The sequence below is a fragment of the Bemisia tabaci genome, chromosome 4 (assembly GCF_918797505.1).
Source record: "Bemisia tabaci chromosome 4, PGI_BMITA_v3".
Classification (NCBI taxonomy): Eukaryota; Metazoa; Arthropoda; class Insecta; order Hemiptera; family Aleyrodidae; genus Bemisia; species Bemisia tabaci.
Window position 1 is genome coordinate 43,482,782 of NC_092796.1, and position 13,861 is coordinate 43,496,642.

General features: G+C 35.6%; 1 protein-coding gene across 2 annotated transcripts in view; it reads right to left on the reverse strand.

The window, feature by feature from the left end:
* Positions 1–729: 729 nt before the first annotated feature.
* Positions 730–13,861, reverse strand: part of LOC109037929 (6-phosphofructo-2-kinase/fructose-2,6-bisphosphatase) — a 61,624-nt gene continuing 48,492 nt past the window's right edge. For both annotated transcript variants that reach the window (XM_072299909.1, XM_019052793.2), the window contains exons 2-10: positions 10,172–10,282; positions 8,937–9,097; positions 8,325–8,459; positions 7,644–7,797; positions 7,066–7,169; positions 6,519–6,737; positions 5,762–5,996; positions 5,142–5,269; positions 730–4,353 (exon numbers count right to left, since the gene is read on the reverse strand). In XM_072299909.1, the coding sequence (XP_072156010.1) occupies positions 4,228–4,353; positions 5,142–5,269; positions 5,762–5,996; positions 6,519–6,737; positions 7,066–7,169; positions 7,644–7,797; positions 8,325–8,459; positions 8,937–9,097; positions 10,172–10,282 (1,373 nt within the window). In that variant the 3' untranslated portion in view covers positions 730–4,227. The remainder of the gene's footprint in view (positions 4,354–5,141; positions 5,270–5,761; positions 5,997–6,518; positions 6,738–7,065; positions 7,170–7,643; positions 7,798–8,324; positions 8,460–8,936; positions 9,098–10,171; positions 10,283–13,861) is intronic.

Here is a 13,861-nt window from a genome sequence, read left to right on the forward strand (position 1 = left end):
AAATTTGAAAACTAGAGTTTTAGCTTGAATTAGTACTCAAATTTCAGTTGAGTTAACTATGAGCCATTAGAAGCTCAATCCAGACGATCTAACTTTCCAACCGAAAAAAGCGAATGAATGCAAAAAAATTTTATTCAATTACCGCTGTCGTGTAACATTGGTATTTGGGGTTTTCTATCAGTATTCCTGTTCAACTTTCCATCCAGGAACCTCCAACTTTTCATCCGATTGTTGTGTTTTTGAGTCATTATCACATATTTCAACTTTACTTTTAACGAGAGCAAAAGAAACCTTGAACGAATACTTGAGCATCTAGTTTGGGCCGAATGGTCTTCAGAGGTCACACACAGAAATGACGAAAGCTTCACATTTTTTTTACATATTTTTGTATTTTTGGGAATTTTTAATTAAGTTTCACAATCATTGACAAAAGGTGTGAACTTATAGGTACATAATTCTTAAAAAAATACTGTTAAACTTACCAATACAACCTAAATACAGATAGCAACTTCATCCAATATTGCTCTTCAGTTATATTTAAGTAAAAATTGTACTTTTTAGTTTCTTTTCAAGAATTTTTTGTTTTTTTCAATTATTTTCCAGCTGTTTGATAACTTTTTTCATTTAATTGGAAGCAGTTAGGACTAAAAATAATAATCACAGTTCAACTAGCTCTTATGAGTCTCTGTTCAAAATGTAACTGATCATAAAGTAAAAGACTTACATAAATTGAGAGTAAATTATAAAAATAAATTTAATAATAGCAATAAACTAGTTTCAACATTTAAACAGAGGAGAACAAAAATGGTCATAACACATGATGACCGAACTAAGATGGAAATTGATGGAAAAGTATGGTTGGAAAGGAGAATATGAGTGAGATATATTAAGCTTGTTTTGTGACAGTGGGTCTCAAACTGCTAAATCTTGCTTTCTTTGTAAGCATCTCAAAGAATATTTTCCGAAAAGGAATTGCTGACAAGAATGATGACTCTTAGTTTAAAGAGAAATTGAAAGACAAAAAGAGCATGTATTCATTTTTTTCGAAGCTAATATCTCTCAGCTGGAAATCAAAATTACTTTCTTTCAGATGAAGATTGATTTTCAGTCGAATTTTTCATGAAAGTCATAAAAATTGTCAGGCCTTTACAACAGAGGACAAATTATCAAAGGAGTATTTTTAGCCATAAAATCGCACAAGAGAGAGATAAAAATAAACATAAATCTATGAAGGAAGTGTGTAAAGAACAATAAAAAAAAAAAAAATAGCACTAAAAGTGTGCTCTGTTTACTAAAAATAACTTTTAACAAGTACATTGAGGACAAAGTTAAGTTGGATTCTCTCTACTACAGCCTTATGTAAATAAAAATAAACACTTTTAAGAGAGAAAAATCAATAAAATTTGGCGATTGATCTGAAAACAGACATAACAATCAGGAAAAAATTTTCACAGGGATGATATTATGAGTTCTAGGGGCTGAAATTTTTTTAGTTAGCGACATGGACATTTTTGACACAGAGAACTTATTTGATTGAAAAGTATTTCATAGAGAAAAAAAGATTCGCTTGAAAGGAAGCAGATGTTGGATGAGGAAATTTTGAATAATCACTAAACACAACAGACAAGTGTGGCTTCAAAAATAAGTATTGGACGATTGAGTTAATTCAAAAAATAATATAACTGCTTTTTGTTTGGCAGCACGAGATCATTTTATATGCGCATACAAAAGTGTACACACAGAAAAAGAATGAGTGCTTATGGTAAAGCACCCATGTATGCAGCATATCTTTATCTTTTATGACTGCGTCAAGAGGGGTGTCCTCAAGTGGGTATCCCCAACGTTGAGTATCGCAGATCTCAGTAGAGTCGTATAGGTTCTAAATAAACTTTTCAATATTCAATAAAAATAAACAATTAACATTTAATCCAGTACACACGATGCTCATGGAAATAATTGACACTATTTATGCCCACCAAAGTTAGATGTTGGGTGCCTTCAACCAAAGAGAACTGGAAGTTTATTTTTCCTCCATACTCCATGGAATTCGATTGATCTCGTTGAGGGCTTTTGAATGAAATTTAATCTTAAGAGCACAATATACGTAGTACATTGAGATTACAGAGTTGAATTTTAACAATTTTCGGTCAGGACTTGGATACATTAAGATGGAAGGAATGCTAAGAACAATTCTAATTTGATTATAATTCCAATTGAATAACATTAGATAGACATTTAATAGACAAAATCCTCGTTACATAGTTGATGTTGAGTCTGTCCATTGAGAGTATAGTATTTCTAGGGATTTGAGACTGATATTTGCACAGGAATGTTGTTAAAATTTAGTTGATGCTGTTGGGCAAAAAGGTCTTCAAGGATTTACTTAGTTGAGGTTCTTTCTAAATTAAATTTGAATACTCAAGAAGTAGGTACTAATCTCACACTACACAAATCACCTAAATTAATTTCAGAAGGTTCTGCTAGATATACAGAAAAAAGCGGATTAGATACTCTCTACGGAACATAATTTTAATGAATAGACATTACTTTATAACATGGGTTGATTTAGCAGGAGTGTACGTCAAATTCAGAACAATGACAGAAAAAAAAAAATTTCTAAAAAATGACCAGTTGAGCAAAAAATTAAAATAAATTAATACTAGGAAAGTAAAGTATACCTAGAATTATTCAATAAAAAAGAATTAAAAATGCAACAATTATTATCAGTAAATCATTGACTTATTTCAATTAAGTAGGTTTCTACCCATGCGCTAGGACTTCAACCAAAAGAGGGAGCAGTCACTTTTGGGAAAAAGTTGGTCATTGCAAATTCATTTCAAAAGCTAAACAAAAATCTTATTTTGGTGATGCAATCAGAAAAAGCTGAACTTTTCAATATTTTCTTAGTCAATTCACTTAAAAAATCACACAAAAAATGAAGCAACCTCTATTTAGAAGCATCTCTGTTTAAGAGGACTTAAATAGCTTGCAACCATTTTTTGTAGATGTACTTAAATATGCTTGATGGAGAAGATCAGTAATTTCTTCAACTTTGAAGGAACAGAAGCGTCACATATTCAGGGCTTTAGTAAAATAGCTCAAATTATGTTCTAAAATACTTATTTAAACGAACTAGATTTTTTGCACCTGCTTTGAATGGCACTCTGATGACACTTCGGAAAAATTCTTTCATATTGAGAAGAAAATTAACTGTACACTTTTTGATGAGAAGTACATAGCAAGCTGTTACAAATCAACGTATCCACGAATACCCATTTAAACATTATTATTCACCAGAGAAAATGAGGTAGACACAATTTGTGAGGTATACAAAAAATAGGTGGGAGTTGAAAAACTTGCGCTTGAATGTCCTCATATTTCTTCTGCTTTACAAACAATGGGGGTGGGGTTGTTGAAAATTTGAACTTGAAATTGCAGAGCCAAAGAAACAACGTACTCTCAAAAAGTCTGCGGTGCTCCGTGCTTAAGGCAAATTTTTGAGACTAGGACAGCTTGATAGATTTCATTACTGACTGTGTATTGTTGTGTAAGTCAATTGTAAGAAGTCACTAATTCCTTAATCAAATTCACAAGTTACTTTCGAATCTTTGTAAAATCTGCCTACTTAGTAGCTTTGTTGTAAGTTGTAGAAACTCGCCTAGGTTGGTTGGATTTTTGATTAAGCGCACCGGGTTGAAGTGACATATGAAAGGCACGGCCTGTCCGTCCCAAAAATTTACTTTGTGAGATTCTTTTCCAGACGTTTTAGAGGTAAAATCGGCCAGTGATTGTTGTTGGTTACATCAAGCGCACGAGACTTGGAGATAAATCTTACATCACCCACAAGACTCAAGAATATCATAAATTGAGCTGACAAATATATCTTTATTAGCAGCTGCTCCATTAAAAAATGGACAGTTGTTCGATAATGAAGGGTTTCCGAGAGATACTCTTGAGCTGGGAGAGTAATAAGCGCACCGTTAGCTTTCCCACAAGAATGCTTCGCTAAGAACTATATTCTAGTATTACTGATCTACTGACAGTGATCTAAACTGACATAAAAGATAGTGAGGGATAAAACACACGTAATGCAAGGTTAAAGTAAAGACAAATCAGAACACTTTTATGAAAATTAAATTGCTTGCAAAGTAAAACTTAAAAATAGGTTGTATATGAAAGGAGGAAAAAAAGAGCAGGAATCATTCTGCTCACATCAACTGGCCATGCTTAGTGCTGCTCTATGAGTGGAGGTTGGGCTTTGACCCAGTTAGTGAGAGCTGCCAAAGACAGAGCATCGAAGTGTGCTGGCACAGTTAACAGAGCATCCTCTGGCGAACGTTCGACAGAGCAGTTCTGTGGAAAATAAAAAAAAGCCATCCTATTAGCATTATGCTTTGAGATAACAGCATGGTCATGAAAGGCAGTCTTCAGATCGGTTAAACCTATAATTTTGATTTTCTAGTCTTCCACTCTTACTCTCTCAGACATCCTAATAGGTAAGTATACTTTAGAGATGAATTGGTCGGCTTCGGAATAGATAATTTCCTCAGTTTTAAGATTTTAAAAACCATGAGCACATCAATGTCCTTGAAAAATAATCCCTGCAGCGAAACGTAACTGATGACTTCATTGTGGCTATCCTATAAAAGTGTTGAGGAGGATCTCATACCCACTTTCGTTCAAAGTAAGAGTGGAATCCGCACAAGATGGAATATTTTTGCGTTTTGAGGAAAATTTAGCAAATCTAAACCTAAAAATTAATGGATGATAAATTATTAGCCAAAAACGAAGTCTAAGGCAAACAGTAGATGAAGCTCGGTTTGTTGCATTTCCTCCCTCACCCACCAATATCATTATCATTTAGTTGCGAGAGACTACCAGTATTTTTAAAGAAATGGACGCACACTTCAAAGGATATTTCTTAATTTTAGAATGAACGTTTTCTCTGCACATCTTGGTGAAAAAATATGCAACTTACTACCAGACTCAGTGTACAAATTCTACAAATTTTTAAATGATACAACACGAATGAGAACAATTTTTTTGATAGCCCCAGGAGGTAAGCATCATTTATCACAGCTCTTACTTAGAGTCAAATCAATTTATTGGAGGAAATGTACTTAAATTTAAAAAGGTCATACCTTTGGTTGATGGCGATAAGTATCGACACATTCCACGTCTAATTTGATTACTTCCATTTTACATTTGTAGCCAAAAGTTGTCAGTTTGATGATGGTGTGCAGTGGAACATTGATGTATGGCAGCTCCTCTGTAAATTAAAACAATTCAAACACTAATTAGTGCAGGTAGGAGATATAAAGAGTTAAATAAGATGGGAAGTTAAATAGGAATACTTAAAGCAACATTTTTCATCAAATTTTTGTGAATTTAACACCATATGCGATTATTCATTGCAGGAAAGGTCTGGAAAAAACATTCACGAATCACCTTCTGCAGTTGTAAATTTTTGAAGCTGTTTACAATTCAAACTGAAAAAATTCATATGCATGCCACAATTGAAATCATGTCATTTTAATGCCACAACATGAGTGTTAAGGTGGATCCGACAATGATATTCAAATTTTACAAAAGACTGCCACTCTAAGTTAAGAATGATCAAAAAAAGCATTTTGAAAATTTTTTTAAGGTCTCAAAAGAGCTCCATACAACTATTTTTTTTAAACTTTGCATTGCTTCCAATAATTTGTGATCATATCAACCAATCAATGATCCGATATCATTAATTTTTGAATATGCTTACCAAATTTCTTGTTCAGGAAGTATCCAAGAATACATCGCAGAATTGCCTGATGACTTATCACTAGGATATTGTCCTCTTGCTCCAGCTCCAGGAGAACTGGTCCCAACCTGGACATGATATCCATGTAGGACTCTCCCCATGGATACCGGTATCGAAGCTTATCCTGATCTCTCCAGGCAAATTCTTGAGGGAACTTGTCTTGCATTTCTTCATAGCTCAATCCCTCACAAATGCCCTGCGGAAAAACAATGTTTTAAAATTACAATGATTGTCTTGGAAATAGCCTAATTTGAGAATGCAGATAGTTTTGTCTTTATAAGAAAATCATGATGGAAAATAACTGAGATCCATGCACATAACTTCTTCCTTAATGACACTAAAACATGTTTCATAAGATACTGAAGTGAGTGCATGAACAAAGAAATTTCTTTTTATTAAATAGTTAATCCTTTCTGTGAAATGAACCTGCATTTCAGCTCAAGTAAATTTTTCGTAATTGCTTAAGCATATACACTGAGAAAACTACAGAGTTGACAAAACATTCATGATATTTAAGGTCGAATATGATCGATAACAAAATTATTGATCAAATACTAAAATTAAAGATCAGCTTAGGCGTGAAGATATTTAGACGTTACCACAAAAAATACCTTGTGGTATGAGCTAGAGTGCTAGGTATAGTAACATTAACGTGGTCAGATAAAAAAAAGAGAGAGGTAGAAAGAGAAATGAAAAAATTCTGTTGGTAATTACTTACAGCATCAAGTTCATTTAAGGCAGCCAAATGTTCTTTGGGCGCTTTGATGTTCTGAGCTGTCTGTTTGGTACGCTTCTTCTCACTTGTCCAAATGTGCAGACCAGATATTCCGGCATCATTGAAGTATCGAGCCAAAGATGCAGCATACTTGCGGCCTCGGCATGACAGGTCTGCATCTCCGCCGACACGGCCTAAAACGTTGAATTCACTCTCTCCATGCTGAAAAGTAAGAAAAGAGAAGTTATTTAAATTGTGCCCAGAAACGATAGCAATATTATTGACCATTTGATACAGGCTACAGGTATTAGCCGAAGATGGAATAATGGGGAAGTAAAACTGATTCCCTAGTGGTACCGATTGTAAGCCATAAAATTTATGGAACAAAATATTGTAAGAAACTCGTAAAAAAATAGTAAAATGGGCCAAATAGAAGAATTTTCTTTTTAAAAAAATTGAGGCAGATCAGCTACCTTTTCGCATTTTTTGGTCCTTTATTATGAAAAATGAAGCATGTTAAGTACGGTAAGATTGACGAAAAGAAACTTACTCTGGAGAAGTAGTATGTCCTTGGAGCTGGTCTGAAATTTGAAACGTAGCTCAAAATTTGATTCTGCAGAAAACCATTTAATCGGTGCACAGACATGTTGTCACCTACAAAGAGAGGAAAAAAGGGTTAAGTTGGGTATTAAAGCTCCTTGAACATTTCAAAAAAAGAGGAAATATCTATCTTTTAGTCATAGATAACTATTTCAAATTCATAGTCTCCACAAAAAATAGAATATTCCATCTTACTTTATTAAACCCAGGGGGGGGGGGCAAATATGCTTCTATAAAATTATGGAAGTACAGATATTGAAAACTGAAAAAAGCAGAGCTTTTATTTTTTGTAAAAAGTGTTTCCTTCATTCATTAAAGATAATGGAAAAATGATAAGGCATTTCAGCATTTTTTTTTTTTTTGGATAAAGTACTCATTCGAGTGTCAACAAAGAGGATCTTTTAGCACACATTTGGGTCGACACTTTAAGCCCATGAGCCATTTATACAATACTGAGAGGATACTCATGATCACTAATTTCTCACTCATTGATAGAAAGAAGTTACAGTAGAGGTAAGAATTGCTTACCTTCGTTGAAAATTTTGATGTAGCTGTACGCAGCCTCCTCTTTGGGGCAGATTGTTTCGTACTGTTCCATGTAGTGTTCAATTTTATGATGGAAGTCATCCAAAGCTTTTTCAGCACTCATGTGTTTATAATCCTTGCTGAATTGCAAAATTTCCTGTTTAACACAAAAAAGGAAAAGTTTAAAATGAGGATGTTGATGCAAAAAATTGATAAATTCATTAAGTAATCTCGAACCGTTCAAACGAAACAAGGAAGGTAAAATTAAAATTTTATTATTGCTCCTTTAAAAGTATGTAGGATGTTATGGGCTCTAAATAGTATAATTAAATGTCGGCCACTATTTAGTGCCCGACGTATGCATAACTTAACATAATGCATTACCTCGTTTTCAAAAGTTGAAAGGATACCTGAATGTTGTTGCATTAAGTTTTTGGGTTGCCACCTGATTTTTTTTTTTTTGGTTAAAATGTTTTAATGGTGGATAAAAGATATCTCTAACAGCTCATTTATGTAGCTAACTCCAAACTGACAAAAATCTAGGTACTATGGTGGGTAGTCTCGATTATCAATATTCGAACGTCAATATGAAGAGATAGAGAATTGACTTTTACAGGTCTGTTTTATTTTCAAAATATAGATTGAGCAATAAAAAGTTAAGTAAAAAAGAGGCAAATGACTTACTTTCACATTTTTGTCCAAAATCTTTTCATCATCACAAATACATTCCACAAAGAGTACTTTAAATCCCATCTGCTTCACGAAATGGTCATAGACTTCTTTCCTAATCGTTGGGGTGGCATGTGTGCCATCCAAAATCTGCAAGATAAGATGAAGAAATTACGATAAATACACAGTATTACCATTACAATGAGAAACAATTGCAACTATTTGCTTCTAATTCTCAAACTCAGATTCCGAGGGGCCAGTCAATAATGTGAGTGACTCTTAAATGAGCTTAGCTTGTGGTATTTAAGCAATGACTAGGTAAACAGAGACCTTCGTCCGGTATCTCAGCAATGGCAGAAGCTAATAATTTTGGATTTTCAACATTCAACTGCTGACATACGTCATTGATGGCTGATAGCAAAGTTGAAGGGGTTAGCGAAAACTTGTTTTAGTTGTGCAACTAAATTAATACTTCCTTTTTTCAAGTTGCATCATGAGAATTACTTTCTTACTAATTTAAGAATCACGTATGCTTGGTTCAGCAGTTTAATATAGAGGAGGCCGATGATTACTTAAAAAGATCTTGACTTAACTGAATGACTTTGATAAGTAAGGATATGAACTTACAGCGACATCGCCTTCAGCTTGGAGCCACTCAGTGGCGTCTTCTTGGGCTTCATGAGCGCTTAGTTGGCGGATTTCTAACGCCTCAGTGTTGTCAATCCTGAAAATCTCATGACTGTCGTAAAGTTCAATATGCTTCCTTCGATAGTAACTCACACTGAACACTGCAACAAAAATGAACAGTAAAAATTTTAAGGTTCTGCAAAAAGTGAGGGAGAAATCTTAAGGAAGCATGGCATGACTTATAGAAGTTAGGTAGGTCCGCATTTTCCCACCTAACCTGCCACTTTTAGTGGTGTGGGCTATAATATCCGCGTGCTTACAGGTTTACTCAGTAGTGCCATTGAAATACTGAAAGCAATATCAGCATTGCATGCTGAGACTATAAATGCCTTCAGCATTGGATAGCAATGATGAAAAAAAAGATTTCATAAAAAGTGAAAATGAGCATTTTTTTCCAAATTAAAAATATTTTTGGATAAAATCAGAAGAACAGAAAAAATAAGAACCACAAAGCCACCAAAAACCACATCTGATTCAATTTTAAAAATCTCTACCCCGAATTTTTTTTTTTCCACAAATTTAAACACGTGGATTGGTCATTTACAAATAATTGGGAACACATAATTTGGTTGTTAATACATCATTTTATCGTTCGAGATGTTCCAAATATGCTACTTATTAAACAATGCAAGTATTGGGTGAATTTACGCATGTATTGTATGCGCGCCTCTCAGAAGCGCGCAGAAATTACAGGAGCGCTGATTTAAATTTCCCGCTCGATATTTGAATCTCCCGCTACCGCAGGTTTTTCGGACGAGCGCCAATAAGGAGGGACCTAGATCTCTTGGCGCCAAATCTGCGTTGCACGGAGAAAGACGAACAACCCCGAGGCAATAATGAGTCAACTTTTGCCTTTTTTCCTAATCGTTATTTTTGTTTAATAAAACTAATATATTTAACGATGTATACCAATATATCGTTGACTAAGTGTGAAATATTCAGCATAAATTTCAAGCAATAAAGTTCGCTTGTTCCTCATCCGAAAAAGAAAATAAAAGGGGAAATAGGAGCGGAAATTTTGAAACACCGCAATGGAGATGCGTGATTTCTCGCACTTTGGCCATCGATATGCCACTTTTGAAAAATAGGCAACGCTGTTCTGAACAAGATAACTCGTTCGCTTGAGAGGCAAGCTGCTCAAGGCAAAAAAAATGCAAGGGAGTGACGGATCTTACCTTTAGACTTGTAACCGATCCAATGAAGATGTTTAGCTAGCTTATGAGCGAGCACGGTTTTCCCGCGCGCTGGTAGACCAACCAGACACACAACGAGACCCTTGAATACATCTGTAACATAAATCGAACGCTGAAATTAGGTCACTGGCAAGTGGTAAATTGTCATTCCAACACACAGATGATAAAAATTGACAAACATGGTTGCCTGATTACGTGCGTGTTCGGTCGACATACGGTTATATTCGATGGTAAGGGTCGAAAAATATACGTATGCCTCGATTTGCGACGTTGCACAAATTTAATTTTGAAAGATAACTGGTGCAGCTTGTTCATTTGATTTTTTACTGATTTTTATTCATCGTATTCAGAATCCAAGACAACGTTTAATCGTATTTCGTTAATAAAAAAAAAAAGCACGAAGCACGGTATCATGGTCATAAATGGACTGAGTTAAGCAGAAAGGAACCAACCCACATTTTGGAAAAAATTGAGTTATGAGTGGTTTTGAACTTAACCACTGCTCTACTAGTTATCGCCGAAAATTCAAAGTTTTTGTTGGAGCAAATTTTGCAGAAATTGAACTTGAAGTTTATCTTTTACATTGAGTCTTATGCAGGAGCCAAACTTTAAACCTCTTTATCTCGGTTCGATCCCGATGTGGCTTGGTTCCTTTCTGTTTAACTCCGTCCAAATGTAGGAAAAATCCAAAGGGCTGTGGAAAGTAACCTACTAACTTTAGATTGACTTACAACTTTATGTTTCGGTTTTGATTTAAAAATGTACGTCCGCATATGCAAATGAGGCTACAGTAAGGCGCAGGCTCTGCTTCACGCCATACATGACCTGACTTTGTCACGACTCGTTGGGTTGACTGGGGTCGCTTGGTGTGACGTAGAAAATAACTGCACGATGGCTACAGTTGACGTGCAAAAATACATTTTTAAAAAAATTTGGCGACAGGTGATTTTTGAGAGGCCGTGATACGAATAAAGTACTTGATACTTATTTATTTGAATTTCACCGGGCACTGCGATGAAAAACCGGATTGGCTCAATGAGGGGGCGAGAGACATGGCTTACGTAATTTTTGGGCGAACAATGGAGGGCACTGTCTACTTTTTGAGACGAGCTAGCAATTAAAATAATGGTGGCTGCGCACACTGAGTCAAAAATAAATCTCGACCGACTTAAAGAAATACATATTTTTTTTTAATTTTAATACATAGAACATTCTTACTCGATTAAAATGGCAAACTCAGGTTGTCAGTCTACATTAATCTACTTTTTCGCTACTTTGTTCTCCATAAATTTACTTGGACGTGTAAGGACTTATTCCAGATTTATTGTTGTAAAATGGGATTTTCAATGTTCTAACTTCTCTCTTTTGACTGGTGCGTAAAACGCGATAGGGTTTCTTTAAAAATTACAGTGGGGATACAATTTTTAGACTTGAGTCATCGACATTCAATGTTTAAAATCACAGAAACCAGCTATAGAGAGAGCCGTTTTTCGCTTTATTATCATACCTCGTAAAATTACTTGTGAAAAAAATTAATAGATAACAACAAATGCAAGTAAAGATGCTAATTTTCACGAGTTCGAAAGTTGAAAGTAAAAAAACACTCGTAAAAAATCAGAATTCCAGATTATAACGCACTTAAAAAAAATCGTGAATCAAGAGTTGAAAAAAAATTGACAGCGAATCAGGATTTTTTGTTCATGTATCTTGTAAAAATTCCGAGTTGGTATTCTCTTTGATTCCACTATTTCTTTCTTTCTTTCTTTCGCATCGAATTTGGGGGGGGGGGGGTAAATTTTACATCATGTGCTGCTAAAGAGTCAGTGACTACTGGATAGAGAGCTATTTTAACTAAATTTTGCAACGATGAATTCGTTTGCTCTTTCTCCTCGGACGTCTGACACCGGGAAGGGGGGGGGGGTGGAGAGCGGTGTTGGCTCGGAGCCAACTTGCGCAGCTTGTTTATTGAGTTGGGCCCCATCGCCCATCTCACCGTCAGCTCGAAAATGAGAACCGAAGACCCGAGCTTTGTCCGTCCGCTTCTCAGTTTTCAGCGAAAGAAGCTCAACTTCAATATACTCGTCCGTTTCTTCGAACGAGAAAAGTAGTGCAAAAATGTACATTTTCCTGCGTCACAAAATTCATTTTTGCACGATAAGAGCGACTTCGGTGGAACGTGCTTCTTGTTCCTTCCACGTTGGGTTGCTTCTGATTAATTCTATTCATTCGATCAGGCACGTAGCCAGGAGAGCTTGGGAGGGCTCTAGCCACCCCCCGCCTCCGAAAGAAATAAACAGGTATTTTTTAAAAAAAAAAATCGGGTGCGGACCCCCAAACCCTCCGTATTATGAGGAGGACAGCCCCCTCTCACCCGACAAAGCCCCCTCCCCGCCTCGAAACAAAATCCCAGCAACATGCCTGTATTCGATGCTGGGACTATCAGGAAACGCGTAAGTAGATCCTGACATTAAAACATCTCTTTCGTTGTTTCGGTTAATTATTTATTTTTTAAAAATAAAATCGAGTTAATGCTCTGGTTCCAACTTTTTGCAGAATATGTATAGCGTAAGTTAAAATCGGTAAAAATTCCGAGAAATAGTGTTCATTGGCTGTTATGATAAAGAAAGACTAAAAGCCTACAACGTCGCAAATCGGCTTTTACTGGCGATTTGCCAACATCATACACAGAGGTTAAATGCACATGGATTAATTTTTTCAAACTCTCGAAGATTTAAATTATTGTGGGAGTAGAATGGGAAACGAAATACCTACATTGATATTTAAAAATTATATCAAAAGAATATGCAAGGACTACTCGTCGTACGGTTTGACACGTTTGGCGGCTTACAGATGCTTTTGATAAAGTATTGAATTTTAAATCATATTTCAGTGAATCATGACGCAGTTACATAAGCGAGGGATAGGCAGAAAATAGAGAAGCAAAGATATTAGTGAATGTCAGAGAATTTATTAATTTAGAACCTGCCACGTGTTTCCTCTGTGTTCTATGCTTGAAAAATTTATATGGTTGTTTCTGCCATCTGCCTGGTTCACGTCTTTACAGATGCGTCGGAACAGGTTCTTTGAGGCCGATAAAAATTAGAAGAAATGTTAAAAGGGGGAAAAAAGTCTATGTATGAGATGACTTCCCGCAGACCTCGGAGCACATGTAAAAAAGGTAATTGCCCTCTTGGTAAAAAATAAAGGAGCGTTCTGCTATATGCCACCATTTCCGTACGCTCTTAACCGCAAGCGTCTATGGAAGTCTAATAAGGCCAGACTCAAGGTTACCAGAAAATAATTGTTCAAGCAGATTGTCGCGAGACAGATCCTCGGCTTGCATTAATTTCATTGCAAAAAAAAGTACCGACACCCAACCAGAATTTTAAGTACCGCTCACGAGTGCAAAATAGCATTCAAAACCTATTCGACGTTAGGTATTTTCTCGAGGAATAGAGAGAAAAATTTCAATTTGAATTACAGATTTCCTTTAATTCGCTTAGAATGCGAAAATGTAGATTACTATCTCTATCCTATCTGGATCTGCCGGTTGTGGTGTGCCCTCAGGTCAAAAGGGTCAGTTTTTTCTCGCTCTCAACTCCGGATTTTTTTTCAAACTTCTCCCGACTTCCTTAAAGGTTAAAATTATGCAAGGCGCTCTTCGAAATGCAT